Consider the following 21,796-nt stretch of genomic DNA (forward strand, 5'->3'; position numbering starts at 1 on the left):
ATTTGCCTTTTTGGGCCAGCAAGATGGCTCAGCCAATAAAGGTGCTTGCCACCAATCCTGAGAACTCATGTTCTATCCCAGTACCCACAGGGGAAAGGAGAAAACCGACCCCATAGAGTTGTCATCTCAGCTCGACATGCACTGTGGCATTCGTGTGCTCCCCTCTATGTAAACAGATGCTTTTTTCAGTTTAGTTTTCCAAACTATTGCAGTTAAAGACCTATGCAATAAAGGGAGAAGGGCATGTAATGTGTAACAAGGTTGGAATGTTCCAAAGTTTGGGTCTGACTGTCTAGATTATAACTTTTTTTCCTAAGTGTGTGTCAATGGTAATCTTCTTAGGTATTGGTTCAGATTAGCCAAAATCACAAGGCTGTTTGTTGTGTACCCCTGGTTGGCTTGGTACTCACTGTGTAGTCCAGGTTGGCCTCACACGGATGACAGCCACCATCTTGCCTCATCCTCCCAAGTGTGGTGACTGCAATGTACACCACTATGTGCAGTTCACACAGCCTCACAGACCTACAATCTATTTATTTATTTATTTTGCCCCTTCTTACCTAAAATAACAAATGTGTATAGTGAAGATTTCTTTTTAAAAAGAAACATTTCAAAATACTTATTGGAAGCAATGACTAGTCTATATTCTTGGTGTATATAAAAAATACTAACAGATCCATGCTCTATTTGTATGTGTCTCATGATTTTATCATTCTAGAATATTGTCATAGGTGTTGTTATTCTAACATATGCTCATAAGCAATATAAATATAGAACTATACTTTGTATGCATGTCTCTGATTGCTTACTTCTTTTCAATTATAGGAGCCTATGGAGTTGTACTTAAATGCAGACACAAGGCAAGTACATGATTTTTACAAGGAAAAATATGTATATGTATTATTTCAGCTGTTTTGAAACTAATGCAATGTTATTTATATGTGAGCATGTAATTAAAATTGTCTTGTTCAATGGTGACTCTTAATGAAATAGAATTGATATGTGAACCTAGAGAAAAGGCAACTTTTGGGATAAATATGGTCATGGTTAATGATCATTAGCTTTTTTCAGCTACATGCTATTTTTCTAAGCCAATATATGTGTGAAAAGTTATATAATGGGAAGAAAGAGGTTTGATGGAAAGAAGGAAGCAAGATAGTGCTATATTAAATTTATATTCAGTTACTCAGGAGCGAGGAGGAGGAGTCTTGTGAGATTTTCATGTAGACCCAGTTGACTACTTGATGGATTCCCATCTGGGATTTGAAAGGCAGTGAGTGGGTAGATGTTTGGCTATGTATTGGAATTTGGGATAATAGTATATGGTTATGAGTACTGGCTATAGTTGATCACTCTCAAAATCAATCTTATTATGGGTTTTTTTACTGCAGCAACCATAAATTATTCATAAAGTCACTTGAAGTTTTATAGATGTTGCTTAGTGAATGCATCTCGCTCAGAGACTAAATTTAAGATGGCAAGTGTTGAAATTGTAACAGTTTTAAAGATGTATTTAAATATTTTTCCATTTGAATGTATCTACTCAAAGTATTGGCATTTGGCCTCATGTTGTTTTAATTTTAAGATCAAGGCTTTAATATTTTGTGATTTATTTTTTAGTGATATAGTTTGGTTGTGAAATGAGTTCAACTATTGGACTCAAACATTTAATCATTTGAATCTATCATCCATAAATAATAATATATTTCTGTAAATAATGAAAGCTTTTATGTTGGCTTTTTCTTATAAATTATTTGCAACCTTTTGATTTTAGAATCCATGACAGTATGGTTTTTTTGGTTTGCATCATGGATCTATTTTGATACAATGACTTCTCAATTCTTGAATTTGGACATTTGTATTACTTTTATGTTGAACAGTTATCTGTAGCTCTTTGTCAGTAGCTAATCCTCAAAAGTGGAATGCTACTGGCTCTTGATTAAGGATGATTAAGAATTGAAAATAAATGCAATCAAAATAAATTTAGTACCTTGAATGCCTCGTTAAGAAGTATTACTGTAGTTTGAAATTAAATAAATGGAAAGTTCCCTAATGAAATGCTCTTCTTTTAATGAGTATCCTTGAGTTATAATACATTTCTAAAGCTTACAAAAACAGAATTCCTGGTGTGTGTGTGGGGGTGTTATTACTTGTGAGAAACAGGGTGTTAGATTCCAAGTTAAATTTGACTCTTGTGAACGTAATACTTTTCTGCTATGGCTCTATTTTGTGCAGCATTGTAAATGAAGTTTCAGTTCTTATTTGTGGGTTTTACTTTTTTATTATTGTATTTTGAGACTGTCCTCAAACTCACTGTGTAGGCTGGAATAGATGACATTGAACTCTTGCACCATCCCTCCCAGAAAGATGCAATTTCATTTGCAGAAGATTAAAAATAGATAGTTTTTAAAGTAGCTATTTTCATATAGACCGTAAGGGCAAGAAAACTATGGTATGTTCATCCTTGTAATTAAAAATGCTGTACATAATAGTTACTAGGAATCAGAGTTCACATTCAAAATCGGGTTTCCCAAGAGCATAGGATGCCCTCTCCCATCCACTTTTCTTCAGGCCCATTTTGTTGGTACTATATATTATCAAAACCAAGTATATGAGCCTGTGTGGTGGTGGTGGTGGTGGTGGTGGTGGTGGTGGCACACGCCTTTAATCCCAGCACTTGGGAGGCAGAGCCAGGCGGATATCTGTGATTTCAAGGCCAGCCTGGGCTACAGAGTAGTTCCAGGACAGGCTCTAAAGCTACACAGAGAAACCCTGTCTCAAAAAACAAAACAAACAAATAAACAAAAACTACCCAAAATACAAGTATATGTAAAGACAATATTCTAACAAACAAGTAAATGGAAAGCTGAAAACAAAATACTGCAGCTGGAGGTGTAGCTCATGATAGAGTGCTTACCTGGCACACAGGAAAACCTAGGTTCAATCCACAGTATAACATAAAACAGGCATGGTGGCACACACCTGTAGTCCTGGCACTTGGGAGATGGAGGTAGGAAGATAAGGGATTCCAGGTTCAAACCAGACAGCCTGCACTTGGATCTGAAACTTATCTTTTCCTGCTTTTCACTAAATGAGAGACTCAGATCAGCATTCAAAGTATTGTTGTTTTTCCCTTTCATGCATCTAAAAAGATTATCACAGGATGGAAAATTTAAAGCATAAATTAGTGCCTAACTCAGAATAATATGAAACTCTTTTTAGCATCAGCAGCTGTTTAGTCTCTTGACTTGTTAGAGTATATCCTTTTCCCAGCTAAAATCAGACCTTCAAATCTATGCTCCATTATATAAAAATAGAGAATCTGATGCGCCTCATAGGAGTTATGCTTTAGAATCAAATGAACAGATTACTATGGAGTTCATGTTATAGTTAAATTATAGTTAAATCTTCCTTATTGTGTTCATTATGTGAAAAATAATTGTATTAATATATTTGCATATCTAACATTTTGGTGAGATGCTTGAAAATTTATGCATTACATCTATATGATTTTTTTATACAGTAGGCCTGTTTCTTAACCATAGATCAGCTATTGTTAGGTATGGAGATATGTATGTAGATATAATTATTATAATAACCATCATAATAATGTTATATATAATTAAATAATTAATAATGCATTGTACATCTAAGCAAGTATGAAAATCATTTTAGATCTGTCTACTGATAAGAGGTTTAGAGGTCAAATATTGCTTGTCTTTCTGAACATAATATAATGGGCTATGCTAGGCCAAAGGCTATACTTGTTGTTTTTTCTTCAACTATTTCTTTTTGAGATTATAATTACATCATTTCTCACCTTCTCTTTCTTCTCTTCAAGTCCTCCCATATACCCCTCCTACTTCTCTTCCAAATTTATGGTCTCTTTTTTTCTTAATTGTTTTTATATGTGTGCATGCATATATATGCATATATAAATATACATATAAGTGCAACCTCCATAGTCTGTATAATATTTATTGTATGTTTGTTTTCAGGGCTAACCATTTAGTACCGAATAAGCATTGGTGTGCTCTTCTCTAGACTCCAGCACCTAAGGCTCTTATAGGTGACTTATAGGAGACTGTACTTGCTTGCTTGCTTGATTGATTGTAGTGTGGTACAACAGTGTATACATGTGGAGGTCAGAGGACAATTTTCAGGAGTGGGTTTTCTATTTCCACCACATGGGTTCTGGGGATTAAACTCAGGTTTGGTGGCAAGTACTTTTACATGCTGTGCTATCTCATACTCTGAAGATTCTGTTCAATTAAAAATATATAGCTTGTGCTTTTTTGATAGCTTCTGTTTATTGTTATGTATACACATTGGCATGTATCTGTAAAGGTCTTAGCAATGACCAAGCTTCTGTTTATAATGCCTTATGACTACTCATAATTGTAAAATACACTGTTTTTAACCTTTACCCTACACAGATACCTTGGTGATTTTTCTTTTTATTCATATGTGTGTGATCCCTCCCATACTTCTTCTTTTCCTGAGGACCTGAGTTAGGTTCCCAGCACCCACATCAGATAGCTTACAAACCTGTAATTCCAGCTCCAAGGGCATCAGACCCTTCTAGACTCTGTGGGCACCTGCATTCATGTACACACACACTATTTAAAATAAATTGAAAAATGTTAAAAATAAACCCAGTATAGCCGGGCGGTGGTGGCGCACACCTTTAATCCCAGCACTTGGGAGGCAGAGCAGGCAGATCTCTGTGAGTTCAAGGCCAGCATGGTCTACAGAGCGAGATCCAGGAAAGGTGCAAAACTACACAGAGAAACCCTGTCTTGAAAAACCAAAACAAACAAACAGAACAAACAAAAAAACAAAAAAACCCCAGTAATAGATCCCACATATTAAGCACTGTCATATATTAGACACTCTACAGATGCTTCAATCTCCACAACAATTCTGTTCTTATCCCCATTTTATAGGTTAGGAACCAGTAGTAAACGGACTATAGGAAGGCCATGATCACTGATCTGTGAAGTAATGAACCCAGGCTTTGTTCTGCCTCTAGAAGTAGCTAACTTGAGAGGGAAATGGAGATTAGAAATGATAGGATGCTCACATGAGGGAGTGCTGAGCTGAATGAATGGGCTGTTGAAATTGGCAAGTCTAAAGGAAACTAGGAAGGAAGAAAGGGCTTGAAAGACAGTATTCAAATCAGTAGTCTAAAATTTATAGGAGGACCTATGGCGATGAGCATTGAGAGGTGACCAAATCCATGTATTGCTTATTAACATAACCTCTAAGTGAAATGGTCACAGATTTTTTTCTGTTTTTCTTTTCTTTCTTTTTTATTTTTTTTAGCAGATAGACAATCTAGAATGTACCATTTTTCTTCTTTGAGTATTGAAAAATTAAAGTTGTGGTAGGCAGTATAGAATTGATTAAATATTCACTCGTTGTGCTGGCTAGTGTCAACTTGACACAAGCTGGAGTCATTGGAGAGGAGGGAGCCTCAAATAAATTTTCTCCATAACATCGGGCTGAAGACAAGTTTGTAAGGCATTTTCTGGATTGATGATTAATGTGTGAGGGCCCAGCTCACTGTATGTGGTGCCATCCCTGGGCTGGTGGTCCTGGGTTCTACAAGAAAGCAGGCTGGGCAAGCCTTGGGGAGCAAGCCAGTAAGCAGCTCCCCTCCACAGCTTTTTTTATCAGCTCCTGCCTCTGAGTTTCCACCCTCACTACTTTTGATGATCAACTGTTACATGGAACTGTGAGTGAAATAAACCTTTTCCTTCCTTAAGTTGCTTTTGGCCATGAAAGACATGGTAACCCTCATTAAGTCACTAGTAACAAATACCTTTATTTCTCTGTACTGGGGAGACAGTCTTGGTTGCTTATTACTCAGTTGTTAGTTTATCTTTTGTTATAAGGCTTTATTGTTAGTTTTTAAAATTTGCTTTTTTTGGGATAGAAAGTGTCCTCATAATGTAATCCAGGCTTTCCTGAAACTCACTATGAACCTTAGGCTAGCCTTGGTTCTCCTGCCTTAGCTACCTGAGTGCTGGGGATATAGGCTTGAGCCATCTTGCCTGACCAGACTTCATTGTTAACAGCATACTATTTCTTTTTCTTTTTCTTTTGAGATAGTGTCTCCCACTGTAGCCTAGCATGCCCTGGAATTCATTGTGTGGCTTAAGTAGGCCTCAAAGATATAGCAATCCTTCTACTTTGTCCAAGAGCTAGGATTCAGGGATGAGCTATCACACCTTACAGGGGCATATATAGTGATTCCTTTTGCTTTTCTCTGAAATGAAACAAGAGTTTCTGGCCTTTTTAAACATCATATTGTATTAAGGCAATATTGAGGAAAAGCCAATGACCAATCTCCACTTTAACAGTTTCTTTATAGTTTGGGGGGATATATTTACTTTGGGCAAATGGCTGTCACCTGAAACCATGCAGTATTTTCTACTAAAACAAAATTAAACTTGCTTTTTTAAAACCACGTTAAAAGAGAAAATCTTTCTCATTATTATTTAGTTTTAGGCTTCATATGTGAATTACAATTTTAAAACAAAGATCAAAGAGAGAAGTCAGGCTGAGTAGAAGTTTGTTATATTATTTTCTTCATCACTGCTTTCCTCTTTATTTAAATAATATCAAAGTTCCTAGTTCTTGTATGTAAAATTTTTATTAATTAAAATCACAAAGAAACTTAGGGTTGTAATAAAGATTATGAAAAGCTGGAAATAACTTTATTTTTCATCATAATTAATTTTAAAGGATTCATTCTCTTAAATGGCATTAATTTACTGCGAGTTCTGGAGATTAATGGAACATCACTGAACTTCAGGTTCAAGGCAAAGATAATAGGAATCATTGATAAAGAAAAAATACCATTTGTCTTCTTTTACGGAAGCTCTCATATGGAACCATTAGTTCATTTGGTTTCTGCTCTTGACCTGTTTTTCTTTGTTTTTGAGCTAATTAATTTTCTGAAATACTGTAAGACTTTCATTAAACTCTTCTTTGTAGTTATGTTTTATATTTCAGAATCTGCTAGTCTTCATTATTTATTTACTTATTTCTTTTTGAGACAATGTATTGTACTGGAACTCACGATGTAGCACAGAATGGCTTTGAACTTGTGGCATTCTTTCTGCTCCAGTTGCTGATGTATGAGGATAACAGACTTGAGCCACTGTCTGAGTTAGGGTTTTTATTTCTGTGAAGAGACACCATGACCAAGACAACACTTATAAGGAAAACATTTAATTGGGATGACTAGCTTACAGTTTCAGAGGTTTAGTCCATTATCATCATGTTGGGAGCATGGCAACGTGCAGGCAGATGTGGTGCTGGAGCTGTGTGCCACATCTTGCAAGCAACAGGAAGTCGACTGACTGTCACAGTGACTGAAGCTTGAGAAAAGCTCAAAGCCCACTCCCACAGTGACACACTTCCTCTGACAAGGCCACACCTCCTACTAGTGCCAACTGCCACTCCCTTTGGGGGCCTTCATCTTTCCCACCACCACAGCCACCCAGTCCTTCCACTAATCTAGTGATAGGGAAAACTACTCCTATTTCCACTGTTCGTCAACAAAAGGAATAAGCAGTTGTGTGTTAGTTTCCAGGCAGATCTGACTTCTTTAGGGAACTAGAAGAATTTGGACCTTTTCTTGCTTCCTGGTTGCTTTAATCTTCATCAGCCTCATCTGGATTTGGTTTTATGATTATTTCTTAGTTAACAGAGTAAAGAAATACCCATATCAGAATTACCCAGTACTAGTTCTGTCTATGCTGAAGATTTTGTCTCATTCACAATATGAAGAATACAATTCTTTTGAGAAAAACAATTGAATGTCTTTCTTATATAAATCAACTAGAAATAAATACTTTAATAAGACAACAATAACTCTTGTTTAAAGTTTCTCATCCATGCAGTGTGTTAGCTACCTTACCTCCTAACTAAGTTAGAAAAAAGGAATTATCTTTTATATAGCGGAAACTGATTCTTATGTAGTTTAATTTCCTAAGACCCATACAAATTGATTCTTGGTAGAACTTGTAGTTAAGACACAGTTTTAACCGCCTCAATTAATTTACAATTCACATTACATAAATTAGCCATTTTCAAATGCACATTTCCATGACATTTAGTACACTCAGTCATTCAAGTTTCAAAGTATTTTTAATCTCCATATTTATTAAGTGCAAACTCCCCATTTCAACTCTCCTCCTAGTAGTTGGATTTGCTTTTTTTGTTTATGGGTTTAGATATTCTAGATATTTAACATATGTGAAATTGTATGACATGTGCCTTTTGAATTTGGTTTTCTTTGCTTAACAAAGTGTTTTGAAGTATCAATGCTCCATTTTTTTTTACCATGCCTGAATAACATTTTGCTATATTGTTTGCATCTATCATACTTTGTTTATGTATTTTTAGTGATGGATGTTTGATCATTCTTCCTGTTGGCTATTGTGAATAGTGCTGTTATGAACAGTCATGTGCCAGTATTAGAGATCCTGTTTTCAGTTCTGTAGGGTGTATACCTAGGAGTGGAAAGATTATCATATGGAAATTCTATGTTTAACTTTTCTGAGGAACTGCCTAAACTGGTTTCCATAGCAGCAGCAGCAGCACCACTCTATATTCCCACCAGCAATGTAGGCAGGCTCCAGTTTTTCCACATCTTCACTTTATTTCCCTTTTTAAACATTGTAGCCTTACAAGTGGATGTAAAGTAGTACTTCATTGTTGTTTTGATTTACACTTCTCTGTGATTATGTTGAACATCTTTTCATGAACTTATTGGCCATTTGCATACTGTCTTCTTTTAAAGAAAGATTTATGTTGATTTATTTGTGTTTGTGAATGTATGCATATAAATGTGTACATGTGCACGTGTTCCTGCCTATAGACACATGCCTGGAGAAGGTATTAGGCATCCTCCTTAATCGTTCTCTACCTGTTTCTTTAAGGAAGGATCCCTTCCTGAACTTGGGGGCTTCTGTCTTAGCTAGGCTAGGAACCAGAAAGCCCCAGTAATCTTCATGTTTCTGTCTCCCTAGACCTGGAGTGTTACAGACTTTCTCAAGGATGCCTGTTTTTACATGGTTGTAGGAATCTGAACTTTGGTCCCTATGATTGCTCAGTAGTCTTAACCACTGAGACATCTATCCAAACATTTGTATATTTTATTTAGGGAATTGTCTATTCAACTCTTTTTAAAGACAAGATCTCTGTAAGATCACTATGTAGCCCAGGCTGCCCTAGAACTTACAGAGATCTGCCCGTAAAAGCCCATTTTTAAATTGATTTGTCTTTTTTGTTGTTTAAATTTCTCTCATTCTGTAGGTGGCCTTTTAATATTCTTGTTAATGTCTTTGATGCATAAAAGCTTTTAATTTTGATGGTATACTAATTGCTTTCCCTTTATTGGTTGCATCCTGAAATCTAAGGATGTGAAAGTTTAGAATACTAGTATAATTTAGCTTTTATATTTACTGGGTCCTTGTTCTGTTTTGAGTTAATATTTGTATGATTTTCCTATAATGTGAATGGAGGTCCAACCTTATTTTCATTTTAAATTAACTAGTTAATTAATTTAATGTGCATGTGTCTATGCACCACATGCATGCAGTCCACACGGGGGCCAACAGGGGGCAGTAGATCCTCTGGAATGAGAGCTATAGATGATTGTGAGTCATTCTGTGGGTGTTGGGAATCCAACTCTGAACTTCTGCAAAAGCTGGTAGTGCTCTTAACTATTGAGCCATCCCTCTAGCCCCTGGTTTTTTTTTTGGGGTGGTGGTGGTTTGGTTTTGGGGTGTGTGTGTGTGCACACGTTTGTGTGTAATGTATGTGTTTTTTGTGTGTGTACATTTCAGGTATTTTCTTTTATCAATATCTACCCTTTTTTTGAGACAGAGTCTCACTATGCATTTCTGGCTGCCCTAGAACTCACTATGTAAACCAGGCTATCCTTACAGAGATCTGCCTGCTGCTGCCTCCCTAGTGCTGAGATTAAAGGTGTGCACCAACATGCCCTGCTCCACCTGACTTCTTGAGACATTGTCTCTTACTGAACTTGGCCAGCCAGCAAGCTTCAGTGATACCCCTATACCCCATGGACATATTTGCACATACTAGTGTTATACATTTGTGCAGCTGTGCTTGGCTTTTTCTGTGGGTGTTGAAGATCTGAACTAGGAGTGTCCTTACACTTCCATGGCAGGCACTTTACTCACAGTGCAAAGTCCCCAGCCCCTGCTTTTGTTTGCTTTTAGACTGGGTCTCAAATAGTCCAGGCTGCCTTCCAACTCAACTTTGACTAAGGATGACCTTGAACATCTACTCTCCCTGCTTCCACATACTAAGTGCTGGAATTGCAGTCATGAGCCACCACATCTTGGTTTCATTGTTTTACATAAAAATATTCAGTTGTACTAGCACCTTTTGTTAAACGATTCTTTCTTCCATTTACTTGTATTGGGACCTTTGTTGAAAATCATTTAGCCATAGATGTATGTGTGTGTGTGGGGGGGTACATTTCATTAATTTTTGTCCATTGGGCTTTGTGCCTGAATTCATGCCAATACCAAATTGTCTTGATTATTACAACTGTGTAATAAAATTTGAAATCAGAAAGTCTGAGTCTTCCGGCTCTTTTCATTTCAATGCTCTTTTGTATGTTGAGGAACCTTGTGCTGCCATATTGATTGTATGATAAGCTTTTTCATTCCTGGAGGCGGGAAAGCCATTGGAACTTTACTAGGGGTGACACAGAATCTGAAATTTATCCCCAAATATTGTATTTGTTCATTTATTTGTTTTCATGCTTTTGTAACTGAAATTGATGTGTTAATTTCTGTTTAAGATTGTTTGCTGGTTGTATATAGCAATACCCCTGTTTATTTTTAACTGTGATGAAAATTGTATAACAAAATTGTCCGTTTTAAGTTGAGTGTACAGTTGAGTGATATTAATTGTATTCTCAGTGATGTCTGTTTTCAATCTTTTTTCATCAGCCTAAATAGATACTTGGAGCTAATTAAGCATTATATTTTCCCTGCTCCACCTAAGCACTTAGTAACTTCAAGCTTCTTTGTTTTCCTGTGACTTTTGCCTTTTGTAGATGTTTTGTGTTGCTCGAATAGTACAATATTTGTCCTTTTTATCTGGCTTCTTCCATTAAATCATATTGTGGGGGTTCATCCATGTTGTACAAATAAGAACTTCATTCTTATAGTGTTCCATTGTATTAGTGTGTGTGCATATTGTGTATGTATCTTATATATGATCATATATATCATATGATCATATGCATAATATATGATATATGTAATATGTATTATTGTATTGTGTTGTATATATGATATGTTGTGTATGTATCATATGTGCCTTCAATTTTCCAATCCATTCATTTGCTGATGGACACTTAAGTTGTTTCCATCTTTGGCTATTATGAACACTGCTTTACATACAAGGATCCAAGTACTTGTTCTCAGTTCTTTGGGATGTATACCTAGTAGCATAATTCCTGGGTCATATGGTAACTACACATTTAACATTGAGGCTTGCTGGGTTTTGTGTTTGATCTTATTTGATCTACTTTGCTAACCTTATTAGCTCTAATAGATTTTTTTGTTTTGTTTTTGTAGATTCTTTAGAATTTTCATCTGTGAAAATTGATAGTTTTCCTTATTCATTTCCAAGTTGGATGTCTTCCTTTGTCTAGCCTAATTGATCTAGCTAGAACTTCAAATACAAAGTTGTGAAAATGACCAAAACAGGTGGTCTTGTCTTGTTCCTGATGTTTAGAGAAAGGCTTTCAGTTACCATGACTTTTCCATGCATGATGTTAGCTACAATGTTCAAAAATAAACTGTGCAGGCATGGTGGTGAATGCTGAGGAAGTTGTGTTCTAGTTCTCTTTGTGAGCTATAATGGGAGGTGGGGGAGGTGGAAGAACGGTGCTTTCTTATCACAGCCAGCTCTTTCAACAAGCTTTTCCTATTGCTGTAAGTGTTTGAGTAGTTGTAGAGGGTTAGGAAAGTTGATTTCTCCCCTTCCTTTCTTTCTTAACATTCTGATTTCTTTTTGAGGTATAAGGTCTTACTGTATATTCCCAGCTTGCCTCAAACTCAGAGATCCATCTGCCTACCTTTCCCTCTCAAGTGCTGGGATTAAAGGCCTACTTTTGAGTTCTTAATACATTAATCATAGTTTTGTTTTTGTTCGACATAGTGTCTCACTATGTAGCTTTAGTTGGCCTTATACTGGTGGTCCTTCTGAGTGCCAGGATTATAAGCATATATCATAATGCCTGGTTTATTCATAGTTATTTTATATTCCTTATGTGATAATTATGTGATAATTCTCAAGCCTTATCTTCATCTTGTTCTGATACTTCTTTGTCTATTAAGATAGTTTTTCTTTTTTTCTTTTTTCTTTTTTTGGTTTTTCGAGACAGGGTTTCTCTGTGTAGTTTTGACGCCTTTCCTGGATCTCACTCTGTAGACCAGGCTGGCCTCGAACTCACAGGGATCCACCTGCCTCTGCCTCCTGAGTGCTGGGATTAAAGGCGTGCGCCACCACCACCCGGCTAAGATAGTTTTTCTTACCCTTTTGCATGCCTTATATTGTTTATGTACACACTGGATATGGTATATTGGGTGATACAAACAAATAAGTAGGCCTTTAGTAAATGGTTTATGTTTCTTAGCAAGGAACTGAGCCATTTATTTTTTCATTCATTCATTCATTTGGTTTGTATGTGTGCATGCATGCATGCATGCGTGTGGCTGTATATGTGGAGGTCATAGGACAATTCCCAGGGATTGAAGTTTCCCTCAAACGTGAGTTCTGGGAATGTAACTTGGGTTCTCAGGGTTGGCAACAACCCCCCTTAGCTGCTGAGCTATGTTACTTCACCGGCCCATTTCGAATGGTAGAAGTCTAGTCGCTACTGCCTTCAGTTTTCTCTAGAGTAGCACTTCTCAACCTTCCTAGCTGCGACCCTTTAATACAGTTCCTCATGTTGTGCTGACCCCCAACCATAACATGAGTTTCGTTGCTACTTCAGAACTATAATTTGTTACTGTTATGAATCGTAATCTGAAGAACTGATGCGCAGGATATGTGATATGTGCCATCCAAAGCGGCTGTGACCCACAGGTTGAGAAGCGCTGCTGCTCTAGTGCCTTTGTGCCTTCGGTCTTTTCCGTTCCCTGAGACCTTTCCGTAGAGAGTGGGGCTCGCACCACGTTTGGTGGTGATCCACTGTTGTGTACTGGATCCTCCTTGAAGTGGTGGCAAAGGATAAGGTGGGGAGAGTGCTTTGTAATCTAGGGCTTCAGTCGGGCACAAGTCCGTGGCTGTATTCTTTACAAATATTGTAGGGCTACTGCTGCTTTTTTCCTTGTGAAACCAAAGGAGCACTTGGACTAGAGCTAATGAATTCCCCTTCTTCCAGGATAGAGAAGCTTGTGATATATTTTGTTGGGAGTGTTGTTGGCCTTTGTTATGAAGAACATTCTGAATTTATTTGAACTGGGTACAGACTTAGAGTCCTCGCTGTAGGCGAGGCTGAGGCAGGAGATGCCAAGTACAGGGTGGGCCTGGGCAGGCGATAAGAGCGAATTGACTTGAAAACTGTTGACCTTCTCCAGTGTTCATTTCAAAAATGCTTACATTCTCCTCCCCCAAAGAAGAAGAGGTTTTTTGTTTGTTTGTTGTTGTTGTTATTTTATTTTTGTTTTTTTGAGACAGGGTCTCTGTGTGGCTCTGGCTGTCCTGGAACTCCCAAGCTGGCCTCAAACTGCCTGTCTCTCAAGTGCTGGCATTAAAGGCAGGCGCCACCATACAGAGTAAAGTAAGAAAAGATTCTTATTGGCTCTTACTTCTGGGGATGTTTCAGAATGGTTACTTTTCCTCTCCTTCAAAGGGGAGGAGATTTCAGAGCCAGAACCTGGTGAGATTCGAGGCGGCAAAGCCGCGGAGTGGGCGAGTCTCTTCCCCTTGGACCCCTGACTCTACAAGCTTGTCTCACTCAGGTTTCCTTTCTTTACTAATCTTTTCCCTAGCACCTTCGGCCTCAGGTAAGAGTCTTGGGTGGGATTGCATGGATTTTCCTATCTAGAGATAAGGAGCTATTATGTTCTCCGGTGGGCTGGAGCAAACTTGCCAGTTTTCAAATTGTTAGGTTTTTCTTGCTGTAAGCATTGCATGTGTCGGAGCTGAAACTGGAAGTCCTATGTTTATATTTTAAAATTAGAAAGATCTTGTCCAGTTTAAAAATAATGCTCTACAAGAGGGTTTTAAACTTTCCTGTGAACCATTTGCTTAGCTAAGGTGACTCATTCTCAGTTATTTTCATCTTTTTGAATCTTAGATTTCCATTTTCATATGTTTAGTAAGAACTTTTCAGACCAAAATATTTGAAAAGCTTAAGAACTTGATATAGTTCTTGAAAATTGCTAAGAACTGTGCCCTGAATTCATAAAAAAAAAAATACGACTCTTGATTCCCCTCCCCCCCCCAGCATTGTTTTTTGATTTACCAGCTACCTTTTAGAGAATATGCCAAGGTAGTTCTAGGGGGTTTTCTTTACTATGTTACCCTATTTGTTTTTGCAAAAGTAACTCAATTTCTAAGGCACTTTCTTCCAACCTCTGGAGACTCGGCCCTGTTTCAACTGGACAAATGAATGAGAGTGAAAGTCTTAGACTGCCAGGCCTTGTTCTCCATTAGCCTGGAGGAATGAACTAGTTATGAACTCCAGATCTTGGTGACTTTGGTTTAATAGGACTACTTTTATAATCTGGGCGACAGAGGACAGTTCATCTAAAATGTGTTATTTATCCAGCTGAGAAAGTACTTTGTGTACTTTGAAGCCTTATACTTTGATAACTTGCTAACAATTTTAATTTGGGGATGCTTCAGTTCTTGTTGGTGGATAACAGTTGCAATCAGTCTCAGGTGATTGACATGCTGTGAATTTCATTAACCTTGCACTTTTTCTAGGATTCATTTTAAATTTTGGTTTTCCTCACAGAAAGTACTGTGAGGAATGGCCATTAAACCAAAAGCAGATTAGTTGTATGGTGTCTAAAATTGGTTATTAATTGACAAAATCTTACTGTGTTTGTGTTAAGAATTTTTTTTTCCTGTTTTATTATACCCAGTTGTTTACAATGACTATCTCTATTTGGGAAAATGTTTTTTGAAGGAGGTGAATGAAAATGTTAAGTATGATGAATGTAATTTTAACTCAGCTGATAAAAAATTACTTTATAAATGATTGGCTGCATTGAAAGTATTTAATTAAAAATATTAGTTGTTTGTTATGTAAAAATATCTGTGGCCCATTCCTGATGAAACTCATTTATTATTCTCTGAATTGGAGATAGAAAGCTCTTCACTCTGCTTTTGCTTTGAGGGCTTTTTTGCAAAGAACTAGGGGCTCTAGGGAGGAAATGGATGAAGACTAGTCAGTCTTCAGAACTGCTTGACTCATAGTTTGCATCATACCTGCTTCCACCCACACTCAGTAGGCTAGGGGATTGTGTCAATGCTCCTCCTGAAAATGTTTTCATCTCAAGATCTTCACATAATTATGTCCTCTGAAGTCCTGGTCCCCATTGTTCTTGATATCCTCATCACATTTTGTGTCCACCAGAACTCACTTGCTATCTGTTAGCATAGAGTTCCCATCCTTTTCTGATCTCCATGTCCCTTGCTCTAATCCTGTCCTGCCTGTCCTGCTAGCCCTCCCACTCGCCCTGCAAGCCTCAACAAACCTTTTGTAACTTCTTCCATGGCCTTGGTCTTGTCCTAGTTTCACAGTGTTACCTTTGTTTGAGCATCCAGGCTTTCTGCTGCTAAGTGGCACCTGACACAGCTCTTCTGGGACCTTCATCCCTTACACTGCCCACTTCCTCAGCAGCTGCTTGAACCTACTGCCTTTTAATTCTTTGAATATAACAAGTTCTTTGCCTTTCTAATCTCTGCTGTTTCTTTCACATCCAGCAATCATTTTCTTACTTTTTGTAAGATTTTTGACTGATTGTCTCTAGTCAATCTGGCTGGAGCCTTCTTACCTTATTCTTTGTCAGTGCCTCCTGGTTGTAATCTTCTCAGCATCTATTTAAATTTGCAGCTTTTGTATATTCACTTGCTCACTGAGACTTGCTTTGATTATAAGATCTCTCTCTCTCTCTCTCTCTCTCTCTCTCTCTCTCTCTCACACACACACACACACACACCTGTTTCTGAAATTAAGATGTAAGATATGTCTTACACATATATACAAGACATAATTTATTATGTCATTTCATAATTCCAACATGAAATGACTTATCTTATAATAAATTATATTATGTATTTATAAATTATATCATGTATTTAATACAATGTTATGCTTTTTGAGATAAGCTCTCTGTATCTCAGGATAACTCAATAGGTATCCCAGGCTGGTCTGGAATTCACTAGGTAGCAGAGGTAGGCCTAGAACTCTGCATGATCCTTCAGCTTCAGTCTTCTGAGACTAGCATGTACCAGCAAAACACCATATTTGAAATGATATATATTTTCCCAGTTGATTTTACGCTCCACAAGCATATTCTGTTTTACTCACCAGTAAGAGCTCATGCCTATTATAGTACATTTCACCTTGTAGACACTGAATAAATAATGGATGAATGAATATCATTGTCTCTCTTTGGGAAATGTTGGGCCAACTTCTGAAGCTGCATCAATCAGTGTATGAGGATGAATTGTTAATATGCCAAAGAGTTGACTCATTATTTTTGGAGATTGTCTTCTACTTAAATGAAGAAGACCTTTAAATTTATCTGTTTTCCCATTTATGTAACTTGTTCCATTCTAGATACACGTATGTTCTGGTGTAGGAACACTTACCATTTATAAAAAATGAATTCACATAAGCTAGCTTTTACCTGGTGTCAGCAATAGTCTTTTATTAGGAGAAGTCACAAGGAAGGTGCCAAACAGCAGCAGCAAGCTTTTGACCTTCAGGCAGGTGTGACTCTTGAACTTACTTTTTCATTTACTTCATCCTCCAAGGCGTGCAATCACTTGGTGTGCCCACTTCCCTTTAAAGTGCAAGAACAACAGAAGGGCAGCATGAGTAAGTGGAGCACCTTAGACCAGCTCCTAGAAAAGGCTCAACCCTACTCTGGAGCTGGAGGAAAGATATGGCTGCAGATCCTTTTCATTTTCCGGATTCTGCTCCTGGAGACTGCCATCGAGTCAGCCTGGAGTGACGACCAGCTCAATTTCCATTGCAACACTCTGCAGCCTGGTTGTGAAAATGTCTGCTATGACCAAGCTTTCCCGATCTCTCACGTGCGCCTCTGGGTCCTACAGATCATATTCGTGTCCTTGCCTACACTCTTATACCTGGCATACGTGTTCTATGTCATTCGGCAGAAAGAGAAGTCGAAGAAGCAAGAGAAGGAACTTGGAGTTGCTCGCTTTGATGGTGCCAATGTGGAAATGCACTGGCAGAAAATTGAAGTAAAGAAGCCCAAGTGTGGCAGTGAAGAACATAGTAAGGTGAAAGTTCAGGGCAGGTTGCTGCTAACCTACATACTCAGTATCTTCTTCAAGTCTGTCTTTGAGGTGGTCTTTGTGCTGATCCAGTGGTACATTTATGGATTTACCCTGAAGGCAGTTTACATTTGTGAACACTCTCCTTGCCTGCATCAGGTGGACTGCTTCCTCTCTCGCCCCACAGAAAAAAGCATCTTCATGCTCTTCATGATGGTGGTATCTCTGGTATCTTTAGTCTTGAATATAATCGACCTGATCCAAGTCTTATTTAACACCATTAAGAATTGTGTGAGAGATGAGGATGAGTTTTACTATGGTACAGCTGATCTACAGAGCCTTTCCCATGACTCCTCACCAAGTGTTCTCACTACCATGGTTCCTAAGGATCAGGTGGTTTCTGTGAAACATTCTTCAGTCTATGTTTAAAGTGAGCAAAACTATGTCAGTTACAGTGCATAACAGAGTCAAAGTGGGGAAGGACAGGCAGGAAGTATCCTTTCTGGCTTGCACTCGGCCTTGTCTTCACTCTGATGATAAGCAGAATTTTCAAAGGGTTTGGGTGGAGAGAAAAGCAAAACAAAGATACTGAACACTAGTGTTAGAGTAGCAGATATACAGCAGTAGTAGTGGTCATGACAATAGCAGCCTGATATCCTAGATATTGCAATTTGGGCTTGAAAACATTGTGATTTTGCTTGGTTGCTAAAGGGAATCAAAGTGTAGTAGAAAGCGTACCCATGCTTCAGTACAGATGATGTCCAATGGCCTCAATTGTAAAAACTAGCAAATACAAAGACATTAGACCACGGGATCTGGGATAGGAAGTGGAAGAGACAAGTAACCAAGACATGTGTTACTATTTAAAGGGCTTGATTCTGGAGGCTTAGGCATCCAGCTCATTGGTAGATGATTTGTCTAGCATGTGTAAGAACTCAAGTAGCACAAGAATAAAAAGATAGTAACTTAAACAAATGAACTAAATAAATAAAATGATTGACTCAAAGAACTTCTAGTCCAAATATAACTTGTATTAGGCAATGCATAAGGGCCTTTCTTCTCCCTTATTACCTTAGAATGGTTCTGTGTATGGGGAAGAGTGATTTATTATTTATCCATAGAAGTAGATATGGTGTAAATTCACAAATATACATTTTAAAATAATACAAACATACCATTGAAAGTTGAGCCTTTCTCTTGGATTTTAGTGTTTGGGTCCATACTGTGTTTATAATTTTTAATTCCTGATGTAAAAGTAAATTATCTTTTCCCTTAAAATGCATCCCCCAATTTATTGAATAATGTGTAATAGTTCTGTTAATTGTGATGAGTTTTCTTTTTCTCTTGTATATTATAGCAGCAATCCTATTGCTGACACAAACAATTTTTTTTTCTTTTCCAAGATAGAGTCAGAGCCCTGAATGAAACAATTGTACTGAAAACAGCACTTGTAAACACTACAAACTTAAAGAAATGCTTAGAGGTGAACTATGAAATGTGCCGACATGAATTTGGCAATAGTGGACATTCTTGACTTTCTTCTGCATAATGCATATTAATTCAGATATTACCTTCTGGTGTGAGTTCTTGGGATGACTGGCATTTTTCATGTTCAGATTAAGATTTTATTTGGAAAGTAGGAGAGGGTGAGGAAGGTTTGTGAAATACCTGTGTAACTGATTTGAAACAAATAAAAGAAATAATCCTCATTTCTTCTAATGCCTTTTGAAACATTCCACAGATGATTGAAAAATGTTAAGCTGCTTTTATTCAAGAAATATTAATTTGGTTACCATTTGATGTTAATCTACTATCATGCTCAGCTTTGTTTCATGCAATGCAGACTATCACATCTTATTCTAGAGAATTCTTTATTCAATAAAGTTGTAAGAGAGTGGTCCATGTGTATTCCTCCTCTGATAGCTTCTTACTGGTCTTTTGAACTCTTCATTGGTGCATCTTAATTTAAGCAAACTAAGCTGGGTGTGGTGGTGGCTCATGGAGGCCACGCAATTGCAGAGTGTTCTAGGCTAGCTTGGGCTACAGTGTGAGACACTCCCCTACCTCCTGCCCATGAAGCAAAATACACTGTAATCACAGTTTTTAAAATTCAGGTAGAGTGACTCTGTGACATGATTCTAGGATCATCCTCCTTCATTTCGTGTAATAAAATCATGGCTATATCCATGACTTCCAGATATGCAAAAAGAATGTAGTTGGGTTTTTTCCCTTCCCTTTCAAGGGATGTACTCTCATCATTAAGCATCTTCCCATTCCAGGGAACTGGGGGAAATGGAGAACATAGGAATAGATCATCAAACCTGTAGTTTATAACGTCTGGTTCTGACAGTTGACACAGTCTTATTTGGAAAACTTAGTCTCTTAGTTAAATGATGAGTTTCAGTTTTTCTTTTTAGAAGTGCTTTGTGAAGACTAAGCGGTTATTTAGGAATTGGGAGCTTGTGCCTTTTGGACACTGCAAAAGTTCTGGAACCGTGGAATCGGATTGGGCACTCTGCTGTCACTCCTGTCCCTGTTTCATTTTCACATGTAGTTTGCTTGTTTTCTTTACACTTTTTACCATGAGGTCATTGCAGATTCAAATGTAATTGTAAGAAAGAATAGACTGTATCATTATATTCAATAGCAACTTTTTTGAGACAGGGCATTTCTCTGTAGCCCTGTTTGGCTTGGAATTTGCCTGTAAGGAACTCCTTATGTAGATAAAGACTGGCCTTGAATTTACAGAGATCCACCTGACTTTGCCTCCATAGTGTTGGGATTAAAAGTGTGTACCTTCCACATCTGGCCGAATAAATGTTTTTAAGAAAGTTATAGAACCAGGTATCATGTACCCCAATCTCGTCTTGTAGCTGTGGTGCTTTACTGTGAAGCTGAAGGTGACCTTGAACTTCTTCAGATCCTCTTGCCTTTGCCTTAGTGCTGGGATTATAAGTGTGTGTCACTATGCCTGGTTTATACAGTGCTGCAGATTGGGCCCATGACTTTGTATGCCAAGCAAGCACTCTGCCACTGAGCTACACCTCCAACTTTTACTGTATTTTGTTTGTTTGTTTATTTGTGTTTTTAAAACAGGATCTCTTGTAACTCATGCTGGTCTTGAACTGAATATGTAGCCAAGGGTGACTTTGAATGTCTGACGTTTTTTCTGCTTCTACCTGCCATTTACTAGAAATAGAAGAGTGCACCATTATACTTGTTAACTTTCAGCATAATTTCATAGGTAGACAACTGACATTGACATAATCCATTAACCTTCAGATTTCACCAATTTTATATACACTCATTATGTTTAGTTATGTATAACTTGTGTAGAGTTGTTTATAATTTGTGCAGAGTTGTGTGCCCACAATAGTCAAAATACACAGTAGTATTAGCAATAGTACCTTTTTATAGTCATAGCCACATCTTTTCCTTATCCCTGGCCCTTGGTAACTCCTAATCTTTACTTAACCTATATAGTTTTGTCATTTCAAGGATGCTATTTAAACAAATTATGTAGGCCATAACACTTTTTAAGTTGGTTCTTTTGGCGTTTGTTGTTGTTTGAGTGTACTATCGTGGTATGTACGTATATAGATGTGCCTGCCAGTGCAAGCACATGTGGAGGTCAGAGGTCAGAGGTTGATGATACCACCTGGGGAACCTGGGAGGAAAGAGGCTATCCTTCTGGGCCGGAGCTAGAACTCACTCTCTCTCTCTCTCTCTCTCTCTCTCTCTCTCTCTCTCTCTCCTTCTTCCTCCCTCCCTCTCTCTCTCTCTCTCTCCCTCTCCCTCTCTCTCTTGTCTCTGTCTCCCTCTGTGTGTTATAATAAAGATCCCCAAATAAAGTTTATAAGCAACACTTTAAAAATTGTTTTTGAAATAGGGTCTTGCTATGTATCTGAATGACTCAAGCTTGCCTTGAATGTACTGTGTAGCCCAGAGTGGCTTCAAACTCATAATCCTTTGCCCCAGCATCCCAAGTGCAGGAATTACAGGTTATACACTGGCATATCTGGCTATAAGTAATATTTTATATATAATATTAGTTCATTCTTCAAACTTACTTTTGTCAGGCACCTGCAATGGACTCTTGATGATCGATAGTTCTTGCTTTGAAATAGCTCATAGTGCTTGATAGAAAATTTAACATGTGGTTTCTGATATGTATAGTTACTCTGTATCATATTTCTTTATATCTTCTGATCAATTCTACTACTTTAGCTTCATTTTTGTCCAAATATAG

At 37.7% G+C, this 21,796-nt stretch overlaps 2 protein-coding genes across 3 annotated transcripts in view; both read left to right on the forward strand.

Moving 5' to 3' along the window:
* Cdkl5 (cyclin dependent kinase like 5) overlaps nucleotides 1-21,796 on the forward strand; it is a 174,940-nt gene that overhangs the window by 65,822 nt on the left and 87,322 nt on the right. Inside the window, exon 3 of one of the 2 annotated variants that reach the window (XM_036173941.1) lies at nucleotides 826-860. In XM_036173941.1, the coding sequence (XP_036029834.1) occupies nucleotides 826-860 (35 nt within the window). Of the gene's footprint in view, nucleotides 1-825; nucleotides 861-14,019; nucleotides 14,076-21,796 lie in introns of those variants that run through there. The other variant, XM_036173940.1, reaches the window with a different exon arrangement.
* LOC118573656 (gap junction alpha-6 protein-like) lies at nucleotides 14,017-18,682 on the forward strand. Its single transcript, XM_036173942.1, has 2 exons — nucleotides 14,017-14,075; nucleotides 17,062-18,682. Exon 2 carries the CDS (start codon nucleotides 17,122-17,124, stop codon nucleotides 17,974-17,976), a length of 855 nt encoding a protein of 284 aa, XP_036029835.1. The 5' UTR covers nucleotides 14,017-14,075; nucleotides 17,062-17,121; the 3' UTR covers nucleotides 17,977-18,682.

The sequence above is a fragment of the Onychomys torridus genome, chromosome X (assembly GCF_903995425.1).
Source record: "Onychomys torridus chromosome X, mOncTor1.1, whole genome shotgun sequence".
Lineage (NCBI taxonomy): Eukaryota > Metazoa > Chordata > Mammalia > Rodentia > Cricetidae > Onychomys > Onychomys torridus.

Excerpts from the sequence above, each read along its gene's own strand:
- LOC118573656 (XM_036173942.1), top strand. The coding sequence starts at position 17,122 with ATGAGTAAGTGGAGCACCTTAGACCAGCTCCTAGAAAAGGCTCAACCC.